At 42.5% G+C, this 16086-nt stretch overlaps 1 protein-coding gene across 1 annotated transcript in view; it reads left to right on the top strand.

Annotated features, from left to right (window-relative positions):
• The window catches only part of LIFR (LIF receptor subunit alpha), a 76943-nt gene that overhangs the window by 29186 nt on the left and 31671 nt on the right, over positions 1-16086 (top strand). Inside the window, exons 2-4 of the mRNA XM_033164674.1 lie at positions 2785-2941; positions 10008-10131; positions 14513-14658. Coding sequence (XP_033020565.1) covers positions 2857-2941; positions 10008-10131; positions 14513-14658 — 355 coding nt within the window. The 5' untranslated portion in view covers positions 2785-2856. The remainder of the gene's footprint in view (positions 1-2784; positions 2942-10007; positions 10132-14512; positions 14659-16086) is intronic.

The raw sequence follows: 16086 nt of genomic DNA, 5'->3' as shown, positions 1-16086 counted from the left end.
GAATGTATTGTGTGAGAGCGGCCAAAGATCTGCCTTAAGGTAAGGTAATTGCATGTGCATTGCATCCAGCTTGAAGAATGTTTTTTTTTATAATATGGTGTGTTTGTTGACACCGTTTTCAGGGCTGCAGCTGGTCAGTGCTTGCCGTAGCTCACAGGTGCAGCACACGCTTTGCAAAATGTCCAGAGTTCAGTCCCCAGCACCTCCCATTAACAGTTTTAAATTTGGGGTCTGAGAAGGGCTTTTTGGTTCCAAGAACTGGAAGGTGAACCCTCAACTGGAATAATACAGCTCTAGGCTACATGGACCAGTGGTATGACTTGCTTATAGCAGCTTCATGTGTTGAAAAAATGCAGATGGTTCCAGTTTCTCTATGACCAATTTCTCCAGAGAGAAGGGCAGGGGGGAAATCTTTGCTTCATAGGTTGGAGAGCTGCTTCCCATTGCGAGAACTAACATGTAGAGGAAGCATGTGCCCAGTGTTCCACAGTGCCCAGAATTTCCTTGAGGAAAAGAGTTTGCTTCAAAAGTGTTTTAAAGATACTGGGTGTACTCAGCCCTAGTTCTCCATAATTTGGGGAGAATTCCAGGTCATGTTGAACATGCATGTGGCCTTAGGCATCTTGTTTTGAACAACAGGGCTCCTAAAGGTATACCTGATATGCTGTGTGTTTGTTCAGGCTGATGATACCCAATGGACTTTGAACAGGAGTGAAATTTATCTGAACTTGCTAAAGTTGATCTAAAAATGGGTCTGAGCATTGCATTCTTGCAATATATAATTGCATAGCTGAGTGCTGCTTTCTGCTGCCTTCTGCAGTCTTTGTAAAAAATATTGATAACCAATTTTTTTTCCTCTGCAAGACAAAACATTCTCCAACCTTTTTCCAATTAGAAAGACTCTTGTTGTCTTATGAGGAGCAACAGGAGGTCCAGAGTTTTTTTTTTTTTTTTTTTTTTGCTTTTGGAAAGTTTGCAGGGGACACTGGGTTAAAATGAGTGTGGTCAAATGGGAGGGGCAGCCAAATAATTGAATTTTATGAAGCTGTGGTTCTTTTTAAAAATAGCATAATGTTCATTCCTCTACTCATATGACTCTCTTGGAAGCCAAAGACTGATTCAACTAATTGCAGAGAAATGCTTTGGCCCAGAAGACCCAACCACAGTGCACTTGCTTTGCTGGCAATGGTGTTAAAAAGTAAACACATACCCCGCTCATACAATTTTATAATGCACTGTAGTGCAGTCTTAGAAAGGATGGTCAAAACAGATGTGATGTGGAAAGTACTGGATTGGATCTCCTGATGCATTTAGTTTTCTTTTTTAAAACCGCCACCAAGAGCATGGGAGAATTTAGACTGAGTCAGTGGGGTGGCATGGAAAAGATGTTTACCCTTCTTCCCTCAGAATTAGGTTGTGTCTGTTTTCCTTCCTGCCCCTTGGTGTTCATAGGAGGATCATGAAGAATGAACCAATGCTTGTAATGAATGCTTTTACTTCTGTTGTTTTTCCTTACGGTGCTGCTAGTTAGACTAGACTAGTCCTGGGATACAGATAGGCCAGTTGTCGGAATCTGTAGAAGACATCTTCCTACACTGGAAGAAAGTCCCTGGTCTCTTACGTGAGGTGCCTGGCTTGGACAGTTTGAACTTGTTTTTAAATCCCAACTTGTTCTGATCTTGCCAATCCCAGTTTCTAGTTTGGATGGTTCCATGACAATTTTCCTGGGTTAATGGTTGTACGGGGAGGGGGTTGATGTGGGGAGAAAGAGAGGGGCGGGGAGAGCACACAATACTTGTGAGTATCTTGCCTCATCTGAACCAGGCCAGAGGCTTTGTGGGAAGAAGCCTTGGAAAAGATCCCACTTGAGAATCTGGAAAGAGGAAACCAGTCGAGAGTAGACAGGGCCAGGCTTACAGACCTACGCCTTGGTCTGTAATGATGCAGCTCTCCCCCCCCCCCGGTGTGTGTGTGTTTTGAAGGATTTTAAGCAGAGCTTGGATGGCCATCTGGTATGGATGCTTTAGCTGAGATTCCTACATTGCAGCAAGTTGGCCTCGATGACCCTCAGGGTCCCTTCCCATTCTACAATTCTGTGATGCTATGATTCTGCATGAATCCAGCCAATGGCCCTGTTTGTTCCAACATCTGCTTCTCATAGTGGCCAACCAGATACCTGTAGGACACCTGCAAGCAGGACCCCAGCACAGGAGTGCTCTGCCTCCCTGTGGTTCCCAGCTTCCCCTATTCTAATAAATGGACTCCTTCAGTGTCATGCATTTTCAATACAATCGCTAACTGTTTGAACCAATTTAGCAGCATTTCTGTCTTGTAACCAGATCTATGCCCACTTCGGCTTTTGGTTTATAATGGGAAACTTCTGGTAATGTCAGGTGATTTCTGTTCAGTTCACCTCCCCCCCCCCAACCATCAGGCATCACAGAAAATTAAAATGAATACACTTTTTTAAAGAAAGCTACCTCCATAACCATGGCTCAGCATCGTCCTGTGCTAAATTGGTACTAATTTGCCTTGCTGCTTCTGCAGAAACAATTCCTGAGCGGACAATAAGGAACAGATTTTGTCTAAAGTTGTTTCTCCCTATGAGGCGGCTTCCAGCCAGAAATAGGCTCCAATACCTACTTTGAAACATTTTTCTCCCCACAGGCTGCTGTCCACAATTGTACAGGCATTGTGATCCATTGGCACTGTGTATATTTCAAGTACTGTATATAAACTAGTGGCGTCTGAATATTTACAATTTGTTCTCTCATCAATTTTTAGAGCCTGTCTGTGTGAAAGAGGATGCACTTTGCTGCTTGAAGTGACCGGTTCTCCACAGTGAATTGTAAAAGAATGTGGATTAACAAAATCCCCTGCTGTCTATTGGCAGTAGTGCACCTGTGTGTCCTGAACCAATTGGCCCACAGTCAGGAAACAGGTTGGTATAATTTGATATCTCTTGCTCTCTCATTACGTTTTGTACATGCATTGCAATGTAGGGTTTGCAGTTCTGAAGGAATCTCAGTTTTCCTTGTTTGTTTTCAAAAGTCAAGGTTCTAGGCCTTAAGACTATAAATATTATCTTTAAAAAGAAAAAGACAGTAAAGATGATATTGAAAGAGGGTGGATAATGCTACGAGCCAGGAGTTTAATGGGAGTTGTGGGGAAGGTGGTTGAGAGGCTTTTAAGTGGGCAGAGATTCAGTATAGTCCCGATAGCTTTTTGATCTGTATCACCAGTTGAATAAATAGATGCATAAGAAAATCGATGTAAAGCCACTTAATTTTCCAGTTCCATGTAAGCTTTTTTGGATATAGACCTTTTGGATATACTTTGCCCAGATAGTTTTTTTTTAAGTGCAGATTTGCAATAACCTTGTAATGAAAAGTAAATGAAGTACAGTTGTTAACACAAAGCTAAAAAGGTACATGGCTCCCCTGACATGTTGGTTTCTCTCTACCACCTTGTCTCCTCTCTCCTCCCACCCCCCACCCCATAAAATGAGGAGAAAATGGGGCAGCTAAGTCAGCAGCTCCTGAGATGAAATCTGCCGTCCCCTAAATCTGCTTAAGAAAATCAGTGCTTTAAGAAAAGCCTGCTGGATTGGGCTAATGCAGTGTTTTTCAACCTTTTTTGGGCAAAGGCACACTTGTTTCATGAAAAAAATCACGAGGCACACCACCATTAGAAAATGTTAAAAAATTTAACTCTTTGCCTATATTGACTATATATAAAGTAATTCTCTTGAATAGGAATCAAATAAACAAATTTTTCCCACGGCACACCAGGCAAAATCTTGCGGCACACTAGTGTGCCACGGAACAGTGGTTGAAAAACACTGGGCTAATGGCCCATCTAAGACAGCATCCTCCTGGCAGACCAAATACTTGTGGAAAACCAGCAAGCATGATTCAAGCACAAGGTCACTCTCCCCTCCTGTGGCTTCTCATGTGGCTTGTGTAGTTTACCTTAAGGAAAGCCCAGTTCTGTCTTGAATGATTTTTGGGCATGCGTGCATGTTCTGTGTGCCTGGTTTAGTGGAGGGCAGCTGCCAGGGTTGCTGTGCCCCTCGTGGCACCAACAGCAACTGAATGCCAGGAGGAAAAGGAGTTCAACCGAGTTCATTACCTTACTTGGATTGCACTGCGCACATCAAAAGTCACTGTGGGGAAGCCGTGTAATTGGTAGTGACTCATTGTGGTGCCTTGGATTATTTTTAAGACCTAACGATGTGGTCAGTTGTACATTAGAGGTAATGCTTTGCTTCCTCTTGCCAGCTTGCTTTTGAGCTCTGATGACTTTTTATGAGACCAAGAAAAGCCTACATTTGTGGGAATGTGCATGTTTTCCTTTTATGTAAAACGTTTGCATATGCTGTCCTGTGAGATGTTTAGTTGGTGATACATCGCAATGTTGAAGAGCTCATACTGCCAAGCCCTAACCTCCCCTATTTCTCTAGCATCCGAAGTCTGGAGATGTGCTCCTGCCAGGGGCGTCTTACCCATAGAGGCTAGTGGCGTGGGGCTCTAGGGCTCCAGGGAAGAGGCGGAGGCTGGACGCAGTGCCTCCCGGCACCAGCTCGCCGCCCTTGCCCACCACTGCCATGCTGCGCCGAAGCAGCACCACACTCGGACCTCCATCTGCCGTGGCCACCACAGCATGAAGCGGCCAGCTGAACTGGGAGGCGGCGTGTCCAGCCTCCACCTCTTCCCCGCCGGTGGAGCTGCCCTCTAGCTGCTGCCCACCTCCTCCAGCGCCGCCAGCAGCGCTGTCCTCCCTAAAAAACTCTGGGAAACTGTGTGTGTGTGTGCGCGCGCGCGCCCCAGAGGGAGCTTTGCACCACGGTGCCGGATATGCTTAAGACTGCCCTGGCTCCTTCTGAGCTTGGAGATACTGCTTAGGTCAGAGGTTTTCAACCTTTCTGAGTCCACGGCTCCCTTGACCAATTACCTTCTTTCTGCAGCACCCCTGTGGGGCTTGGGAGTCCAGTTATGTCACCCCTTGCCTGCAGAGCTGGCAGCCTCTCACCCTTTTAGAGCACCCTTCCTTGTGGAGTGTTCCCTCAGCCTCCTCTCCGCTCTGGGCAGCCGTTACTGCCACCCCTGATCTCTGAGTTGCTCCCCTCACCCCAAAGAATGGTGTCTCCTCACACTGCCCCACAGGTGCCTGGACTTGTCTGTCCATTTCCAACAGCAAGGGCTGCAGGCTGGCTGGCTGGGCTCCCTCGCCCACTTGCTTGCTTACTCTGAGGCCGCCTCAGCTCCTGGCAACCAGCACACCCTGGCCAGCCCCAGAGGCACCATTTACCGTGGAGTTTGTAGCCAGGGCTACTGCAACAAACAGCTGTGCAACCCTTTGGGAGGCAGAGACTCGAGGGGCCTGCGGCACCCCTTGACAATCAAGGCACCCCAGGATGCCATGGCACACAGGTTGAAAACCACTGGCCTAGCTAGTTTATAGATTTAGGCAATATAATTAAGTGCAATAGAAGATGAAGAAAACCTGGGTAATGAATTAAAAATATAATAAACATTAGAAAACAAGGAAGAAAAAGGAAACCTACTACACTACAGTGTTTTTTTATTACCTTATTTCTGTTTTGTAATTCTAAAAAAACTAAAAGCTGCAAGGGAAGAGCCTTTTGAGTTACGTGGGGAGCAAGGTGAACTTTCAGTACATCCTCGGTTGTTTTTACTCCCAGCCTGCCCCCCTCAAACCATGAAACTTTATTCAGTGCAGCTGAAGATTGACCCCTTGGATTAGAGTCAAGTTTCTAGCTGTGTTTAAAAGGAATGAGGCATTTTACAAGGCGCTAGAAGCCAAAACACATTCCTGTCCAGCCGTTTCCCTGGGTTGAGATGCTTGGTGAATGCATTCTGTAGCAACATATTGAAAAGATCAGGCAGCTGTCCTCATGGGTATAAAGGACACTCTTTCTTTCTTTTTTAGCTCTTAAACAAAACTGAACAAAATGGTTTCCCTGGCTCCATGTCAGAAGTCTCCATGTGGCCTAGTTTACAGAAGGCAATTCTCTATTTGAAGGCACCCTATATTTGAAGGGCTAACTGGTCCAGGTCTGGCTTAAATATGAATAGCCATATTTATGGAGGGAAGAGCCAAGGGTCCATTGATTGGCTGTGAATATGCTCCTGATTACTTTGCATCCAGTGTGCTTCGATTTCTGGTTTGGGGAGCAGTGGGCACACAAAGTTAGCCCACAACCCATATGGAATAATGTGTTTTGATGAGTTTTTCCCCTAAATCAGATTCAATCCCAATGGAGAAAAAGAACAGCCCATCTGTGTTTGTTTAATTAATTAATTAATTAATTAATTAAAATGTTATTTATTTTCATGGTACAGAAGATAAATTCTGACAAAACAATTATTACAACAGTGATCAACAAATAACTTGTCCTGATGAAATTTCAGACTTTTATCATGCCACATGCCCAGCTGTGTTTTAAGCTGGTGAAGTGTACACAATCCAAGTAAGAATTTAGACGGCAGATTGACAGCAGGTCTCAAGCCTTTCTCGATATAGTGACGTGCATCTTATTTCTGTTTCGTTTTATTTTGCAAATTTGAAACCACTTCAAAGCCCGAGGCCATCAAAGCGATGTGCAGCAAGAATCTTAAAATGATATCTATCTCTGAATACAGACACAAACAAATTCTAGAAACAAAACCATTTCTACAAACTCTAAAAACAATTAAAACCACATTGAACTAATTTGGGCCGGGGCTATATGTAGGATGGGAGCTGAGAGCTGCTCAATTAGCCACTGTACTTTTTCCTTAAACAAGGTACAAATAATCGATTGGTTCCTTTAATTGAAGAAAGTTTCAGTTCTAGATAAACTTAAAGGAACTTTGGCGCACACAGATGAGAGTTCACATAAAGCAGATAATAAAATACTTCCTGTATTTTATTCTACTTTTTGGTTGCGGTTTGTGGTTTGGTGGTTTGTGGCTTCTGCTACAATATAGCAACATGTGTGTCTCCCCCCCCCCCCATTAGCTACCAGTGTTGGTTGGTATTTAGAGTCCAAGCAGCAACTTCCAACCCTTTTCAGCCCCGGAGACACATTTGGAAGTCCTACAAAACTATTGGTGGTAGAAGGGAGATCCGTTCAGGCCCAGAGTGAAAGAAAGCAAAGGATGGAAGAAATAGATTGGGGTGGGATTCCACAAGAAATGTTCATGTGAGGGAGGGAAAGTAAGGCCTCTTTAAAGAGTGCCACCTTTAATGCTCAAGTTTTCATTGAAAACTAAAATAAAAGCAAAGGCTAAACTGAGAAATCTCATAGAATTGTAGAGTTGGAAGGGACTGCGAGGACCATCTAGTTCAACCTCCTGCAATGCAGGAATGTGCAGGTGTCCCCTACCAGGGATTGAACCTGCAACCATGGCATTGTCAGCCCCCTGAACTATGGCTTTAAAAATGCATCTTTCCAGGTGAGTAAGGGGGAAAGAAATCCACCTATGGGCCATTCCATTGTCACGGGTGGGACACTTTGACCATGTTTTTTTGGTATTCACACATGTGTAACAATGTAAATATACATAAAAATTAACAACCAAAATTTAAACTATGTTCTTAATAAGATACTGAACATTTTACTAATTTTTTATTATTTTTATGGATATTTTTGACAATTTTATTAAATGTTAAAAGTGTTGTCACGGGTGGGACAAAAAAAGGACATGGAGCTTGAGATAAGTTTGATTTATGGAAAAACTGTGAGTTGGGAGGTGAATCAATGATAAACTCAGCATATCTGTTTAAATCAATGTTTATTGGTTACAACTATGCAATCAGGAATTAAGTTTAAGAAATTTAACGATACAAAATTGAGGAAAAAATGCTGTCACGGGTGGGACAATCATCAGAAAACTTTTAACTTGAACACTTCTGTGAAGACTACGTGGGTGGACTTTTGAAAAGAAGGTCCATAAAATAAACTTCTTTTGTCTTTAGCTTTTAAAAAAATGGTTAGACTGCACGTTTGGAATCTTCCTCACCAAAGTCCAGCACTCATCTAGCATTCTTATCAGGCTCATTTTTCATGGAATGGCCCCTATCTCTTGAACTCTTCTGATGGGAGCCTGAAGCCCACTGGAACTGCTTGCTTAGGAGGAGGAGAAAAAGTAAAGAGTGCTATTTAGGGTTCTCATACCATGGCTTAACACCTCTAGAAGTCCAGTGTTCTTTTGTTTACACAGCGGGTGGTGCTGTGGGTTAAACCACAGAGCCTAGGGCTTGCTGATCAGAAGGTCGGCGGTTCAAATCCCCGCAACGGGGTGAGCTCCCGTTGCTCGGTCCCAGCTCCTGCCCACCTAGCAGTTCGAAAGCACATCAAAAGTGCAAGTAGATAAATAGGTACCGCTCTGGCAGTAAGGTAAACGGCGTTTCCATGCACTGCTCTGGTTCACCAGAAGCGGCTTTGTCATGCTGGCCACATGACCCGGAAGCTGTACGCCGGCTCCCTCGGCCAGTAACGCGAGATGAGCGCCGCAACCCCAGCGTCGGACACGACTGAACCTAATGGTCAGGGGTCCCTTTACCTTTACCAGGTGTTACAAATCAGCTGGTTTGGAATGTGTTGGAGTTTCTTTCTTCTCTTCTCTTCTCTTCTCTTCTCCAGGCCAAAACAGAGGTATCTTCTCAGGTGCAGGCCACCATAGCAAAAGCTGGGTGTGTTTTTTTTAAGCGGTGCTTTGTAACATTGGGGCACCCCCTCCTCTTTTCTTGCCACCTATTTCCCCAGTCCTGCCCCCCCAACCTCCCATCCACTTGAATTTAGCAGCAGGAATGGTTTGGGCGGTGTTACTTTCCAAGCTTCCCAGTGGTGCATGTTGCTGCCAGTTACCAAAAAGGGGAGGGGAAATGGAGCTTGGCATGATGGGGACGTAGGATCTGGAGGGTTGGATTGGCTCAGGCTCTGCACCTGCACCACACCACGTTCTCCACTGACTTGTCCCTCTCCTCAGTAAATGGGAGTGACACTTGGTGTTGGGAAGCCACGTCTAGAACACAGCCAGTCATGGTTGCTGCTGGAAATTAGGGTGGGATCCATATGTTGCCCAATATTGCATGGAATAGTTCTGTACAGTGGTACCTCAGGTTACATACGCTTCAGGTTACATACTCCACTAACCCAGAAATAACGCTTCAGGTTAAGAACTTTGCTTCAGGATAAGAACAGAAATTGTGCTCTGTGCTCTGGTACAGTGGTACCTCAGGTTAAGAACTTAATTCGTTCTGGAGGTCTGTTCTTAACCTGAAATTGTTCTTAACCCGAAGTACCACTTTAGCTAATGGGACCTCCCTCTGCCGCAGTGCCGCCAGAGCACGATTTCTGTTCTTATCCCGAAGCAAAGTTCTTAACCTGAAGTGTTATTTCTGGGTTAGCGGAGTCTGTAACCTGAAGCATCTGTATCCTGAAGCGTCTGTAACCTGAGGTACCACTGTATTTGTGTGGCCATTTCCCCAAAGTCAAATTCCTTTAAAGCACTATCACTTTAGACACTAAAATAATTAGAACTGTATTTACTTGTTCAATAATTGTTGATTGTTATGGCTTTCCCCAAAGAATCCTGGAAGCTAAAAGAATATGGCAAGTGGGCTGAGTATTATCGCTTAGGGGTCACTTGCACCCCCTCACCGTTGCAACTCGCAGGGTTCCCCCAGGACAGGGAATGACTATCCAAGCAGCTTGTCCATGATGTAAATAGGCTTCAAATGTGTTTGGAATATTTGAGCATCCTGGCTAGACTGCTAAACAGCTGCAAGTGTTTTTTTTAAGTTTCAGACTGTCCTTCATTTCCTCCTGTTGGAAAATGTGTTTGAAAACAGGAATGTCGGATTGAGTTTGATTTTGTTTCAGATTTCAGAACATGGATTTCTATTGTTGTTCCATTAATGTTCAATGATCTATAGAAAAATATGATGTTACTGTTCAGTAACATTCATGTTCAACCTCATTTGCGTTGTAATTCCAGATCCGTTACACACGCCTCAGAATTTGACATGCATAACACACGACTTTGAAACGGTTATCTGCACATGGACAACTGCCTCCACAGCTAGTCCTGGAGTGGAATATTCTTTCTGTCACAGTGGCAGGTAACACTGATTTTCTTTCTTTCTTTCTTTCTTTCTTTCTTTCTTTCTTTCTTTCTTTCTTTCTTTCTTTCTTTGGAATGATGCCATATAAGCTATGTTCCTGGGTGAAATTTGTAGTCATTGTTTAATAAACTGGAGAGTGAAAGAGCCATAGCTCAGTGGAGGAACATCTGCCTTGTGAGCAGAAGGTCTCAGGTTCAATTCCCGGAATCTCCAGGTAGGCCTGAAAGAGACTCTTGCCTGATACTTTGGAGAGCTGCTGCCAGTCAGTGTAGACAGTCCTGAGGTAGACGGACCCAATGGTCTGACTCAATATAAGGCAGCTTCTAGTGTTCCTAAGCTGGAGTAGAGAAGAGCTGAACTATAGATCCACAACTTGAATCTCAACTCTGTCATGAACCCCCAAGGTGACTTTAGGCCTCAACCCCCCAATCTGCAACATATAGAAAAGCAGTGCTGTTTTGACTTACTGCAGACGATGTTAGTTGTGGGCATACGCCATACGCTGAGAGGTTGTCATTGCTCTCCCCCACCAGTGGCGGTGAAGGGGGGTGGGGAGGCGGGCGGGCTCTCTGCTTGAACATATGTTCTCCAGAGCCAGCCCAATCCCCACATATTCTGGATAACCTTGGAAGTTTCCCAGATCCCCGGCCAATTTTAATCCCATAGCATATTGTCTTGTGTCATTATTCCGCTCAGGGGTCACATGGGGTTTGGGGGACTCCGCCTGTCCATGCAAAACTTCCAAAGATAAAGATCATTGGAACAAATCCATTTGACCTTTCCCAGAACTTTCCCCCCCCCCATCCACTGGCTAAACTCACCCAAGCGACAGCAATAAGGCAGTCTGAGGATACCTCTGCGTTATCAACAAACTGGCCAAGTTGAGACAAGTCAAGTGTGAGGTCAAGTGTGTTTAGGAAACAAGCCATAGCACGGTTGCCGAGCAGCCCGACTTTGTCAGACAAGGGCTTGGTTCTGATTAAATCTTGTGCTACTGGGAAGAGTTCCACTGTATGGCCACTGAGCAGGTGGGAATGGCGGTGAAGAGCAATCACAGCAGCTGAAGAGAAACCTTGGTGTGAATTGTAGGGAATACTGTCTTAGTACTCCTGGCATCATATGGGCACCAAGTTATTTCCATTCCTACGTTTTAATATGACTTTATTGTCAGCACAAATAAAAATAAAAAAACCCTTCCAGTAGCACCTTAGAGACCAACTAAGTTTGTTCTTGGTATGAGCTTTCGTGTGCATGCACACTTCTTCAGATACACTGAGACGGAAGTCACCAAACCCTTAAATACAGTGAGGGAGTGGGGAGGAGTATTACTCAGAAGGGTGGTGGGAATGGGTGATCAGCTGATAGGTGCTACTGGAAGGAATTCCCACCACCCTTCTGAGTAATACTCCTCCCCACTCCCTCACTGTATTTAAGGGTTTGGTGACTTCCATCTCAGTGTATCTGAAGAAGTGTGCATGCACACGAAAGCTCATACCAAGAACAAACTTAGTTGGTCTCTAAGGTGCTACTGGAAGGAATTTTTTATTTTATTTTGTTATGTTTTGACTATGGCAGACCAACACTGCTACCTACCTGTTTATTGTCAGCATCTTTTGTAAGCCGTTCTCAGAATCTTTTGGGACCACAGCCATAAATAACTAAAAGAGAGCCAAGGAGCTGAATGGCTACATGCAGCCCTTGTGAGGGGTGAATCTGGGACTTCTTACATGCACATGTATGGGCTCTTATCTAGATATGGCAAGAAAAGTTTGATCTGGGCCAGAGTCTGCTGCAAACCCCATCTCATTTGTCCTATCAAACAGGGTGGATTTGATTTAAATCAAATCAATTTAAATCACAATTTAAATTACTAGTCAGTAAGACTTGATTTAAATAATTTTTTATAGAAAGACTCATTCTTACTGGTATAATCTTAATATTTACAACCAGATGAAGGTTTCAATCAGCAAGTTTCATGACTCAGTGGGGATTTGAACAAGGGTGGATTTGATTTAAATCAAATCGATTTAAATCACGATTTAAATCACTAGTCAGTAAGACTGGATTTAAATAATTTTTTATAGAAAGAATAATAAATTTTCAGAGTAGCTTTTACAGTTATATCAAAATTATTGATTCGGTTATACAATTTGTTTTGTCGTGAGTGCAGTGTCTAGCATAGCTGTCAACTTTCCCTTTTTTGCGGGGAATTCCCTTATTCCAGCGCTGTTTCCCACTGCAAAAAAAGGGAAGGTTGACAGCTGTGTGTCTATACGATTTCAGCTCTTCGTGTAATCAGCTCTGGGTAATGATTCAGCATGCTAGCAAGGAAATGCTAGGAGTAAATACATACAGATAATTATGAAATTATTCCTTCCAGTAGCACACGAAAGCTCATACCAATAACAAACTTAGTTGGTCCCTAAGGTGCTACTGGAAGGAATTTTTTTTTTTTTTGACTACGGCAGACCAACACGGCTATCTACATATATCTAGAACTATGAAATTATTGTGAGGTTTAATAAGTTAACTGCTAATATTTGGATAACTTTTCTGCTGTACTTTATTGGAAGGAGAAAAACAATCATTTCCTTAATAACAATTTAAACAATTTATTTAACTAAAATAATAACATTATAGCACATGTATCCATGTTTGTTAGCTGATGTGGTTAAACAGTTAAAAAAAAACTTAGACTGAGTTTTAGCACACAAGCAAAACTTAAAACAAATTCTTATTTTCTGATGAATAGCATTTGGGCTATAATGTAACTTAAATAGAAAACTATCTTTAGAAATATTTTCCCTCCAAAAGCATTTTATTTTAAAAATCCGATTTAAACCAAAAAAAAGTCAATTTAAATTTTTTTAAAATCCGATTTTTTTAAAAAAATATTTTTTTAAATCAATGATTTTTATCCACACTATCAAACCAGACCATGGGAAGGGTGTGCAATTCAAACCAAAGGATTTATAAACCCTTTTCTGAGGACTTTTCAAGTGCAATATTTACAAGCTGAACAAGGGGAAATATTTGCTGAGGGATTGCTTGCTCACTCTTTCTTCCTGGAACACTGTAAAACTGCTTGAAGAGCAGCTCAAAAGTACAGCACCTGCAGTATATGTGTGTGTGTGTGTGTGTATATATATATATATATATATATATATATATATATATATATATACTTTAAAAAAATTGTGTAGGGAAAGAAAAAAATGCACAGGAAGCTTCCTGTGTAATTGTACATATATGAAGGGCAATTGTCTGTTTTATTAAAAAAAGGCTCAGCAGTACCAAAAAAAGATATGTCTCAGCAGTACAACATTTTCTACCTACAATAGGCCCTTTGTATTTACAATTACATAAGAAACTGTGAAATGGCTTCCTGTGCTTTTTTTCAAAGTATTTTAAAAATGGTGTTTCGTTTTTTTACATTGTGTGTGCAGTGTTCAAGCAAGTGAAAGAGAACAAGGTGCTGTACATATGCCTCAATTTGTTTTGTTTTTTAGTGTGCCCCCCCACCCCCCACATATTTTTTAAGGATTTCTCTGGAGTTATCCTTAAAGAAAATCTGCACAAGAAGGGTACAAGGCCCGCTTCAAGACATCCACAAGTGGAAGCAAGGCAGTACAGACTGGGATTTGCCCATCCCTTGCAATTGCTCCCGTCCCAGATATTAGTATGGGGATATCAATGACAGGGGGGGGAGTAACTTGGGATCAGTGGGTCCTAATACTCACACATGCACACACCCAGCATTTTGCACGAGTTTTCCATGGATCTCTTTTGGGATTTGGTTAATCACCGTGATGAAATAAACATAGATTTTATTCCTGTGGCAAAATTTCCTGGCTTCTTCCCTCGTTAGCTGCTCTGATTTAAAAACAAAACAAATGAAGGAGACGGCTGGAACATTTTGCCACGTAAACACAATTTCTGCTTTGTTCATACATTTACAACAACAACATACATATACGTTTTAAACCTTTGCTTTAACACCACTAACTGCATAATTTGGGTGGAACATAGCAAGTTTCAATTCTGAATTTTAAATTGTCGCAACATGTTTGATGTTTTATTCTGTTTAATATTCTGTTGGGAGCCACCCAGAGTCTCCAGCTAGATGGGCGGAGTATAAATATTATTATATTATATTATATTATATTATATTATATTATATTATATTATATTATATTATATTATATTGGCAGGCCTTGATATGGAGATACCAAGACAGGCAAGATGGCGCCCTGCAGACTACTCTGTTGTTATTTTTTCTGTTCTTCCATGAACTGTTTTTAAAATGCTTGATTGCAGCCCGTCCCTACCTAAGTTGTGACATGACTAATTTAATCTTCATTTCCCCCACCCCCTCCAGGACTTCCTGCTTAACAACAAAGGAGAAAACAGCGCAGATTGATAAACTGATCTCATTTGCCTCTAATCAAATCAAGATATCCACCGTGAGTCAGTCTGGAAAAGTGATAGCCGAAAACACATTTGAGCTGACTGATAAGGATATTGGTAAGCTTATGCTGTCTTTATACAAAGTCTGGCCTTTCTTCTACACTGTTAACAAGCTGGCTCAGCTGATGACATCTCGGTTCATCATTAAGCCAAGATACATACAAGCCTTTGGGTAGCTCACAGAGCCTTTTCATTCCTCCTCTTTGCTCCAAGCTCCTATAATAAGTTAGAGCACTGAAGTTTCCTTTAAACAGAAAATCTACAATACACCCTGTGGGTCAAACAACCAGGGGGACATAAATGAGGTAGAGGCTATATTTCACCTAAAGGCCTGGTGTTTGGATAGGGGAACCTATGCCATATTTTGGCTCACTGAGACGTGAACCAGGCATGAGCCTATATAAAAATGTAACGATCATGTTTGAGATAGTTGCATGGGTTAGGGTCCCATGAACTGTAGACGTTATGCAGAGTTCCCTGTGCAATTCCCTCCCTGAGGGCCTTTTCATGTGGGTACAGAACTCTAAGCCAGGCCAGTTTGGACCTCTCTATCCATATGAAAGGTGATTGTTCCTGGTCTTCTAGCTCATACACATGTGAAGTGAAGCAGGGTGGCTAACAAGCAGAGGGCCTCATTGGTGGTGGTGCCTCAGGTTTGGAACAGCCTCCGCAGATAGGCTCTCCTGTGTGTCTTCTCTGTGATATTTTTGGCACCAGTTGACAATCTATTTATTCATCCAGACTGTACAATTATTTTATGCTTTTTCTGACACAGATGACAGAAAACCTCCTTCTGATTGGTTTTTAATGACGTGGATGTAATATTTTGCTTGTAAACTACAAAGCTTGTTAAGTTACAACCCGGGGAATGTTTATTGATGGGCAGGTATACACATCTGATAAATAAATGTAATTTTTTTTAGCCTTTTCTCAATCTCTGTCACTCAGCACCTAGGGTGTTGCATAAAAAAGTTATTTCTTGGGGTTTTAAATTCTGATGGACTAGGATTTCATTGTGTAGCACAAAGTGTGTGAGTGTGTTTGTGTGTAATCATCATATCCCCAGAAGTGTGGTCTGCTTTGGGGCTTGGCTCTGCATAAAACCATATTGCAATTTCTGTTTAAGAATGGAAAGGGAGGGCTCTCCATGTTGAGAATACAGAAGTTGTGGGATTAACGAGAAGTGATTTTCTGTCTTGGAATTCTGCCAGGCAGTAATCTTCCACAAAAGCACCTCATCTTTCATAATAATTTGGCCTCTAATTATATGTTTGGAAGTAGCCCAATATTGTGTGAGCATAAAGCGCTCTCTCTTCCCCACCGCTCTCTCCAGCTTTTGAAACAGTAATGATGTTTGACAATGCCGTAATGTTCAACAGTACAGGTTTTTCAGGGTCTTGCTATACAAGAGCATGGTTTGGACACTGCTGCCTGCCTTGAGGTACTTATAGCAGATCTAAGTTGAAAGAGGCTATTGTGCTCTTT

Source organism: Lacerta agilis, chromosome 11, assembly GCF_009819535.1.
Source record: "Lacerta agilis isolate rLacAgi1 chromosome 11, rLacAgi1.pri, whole genome shotgun sequence".
NCBI classification, from domain to species: Eukaryota; Metazoa; Chordata; class Lepidosauria; order Squamata; family Lacertidae; genus Lacerta; species Lacerta agilis.
This window is presented reverse-complemented; position numbering and strand designations above follow the sequence as displayed.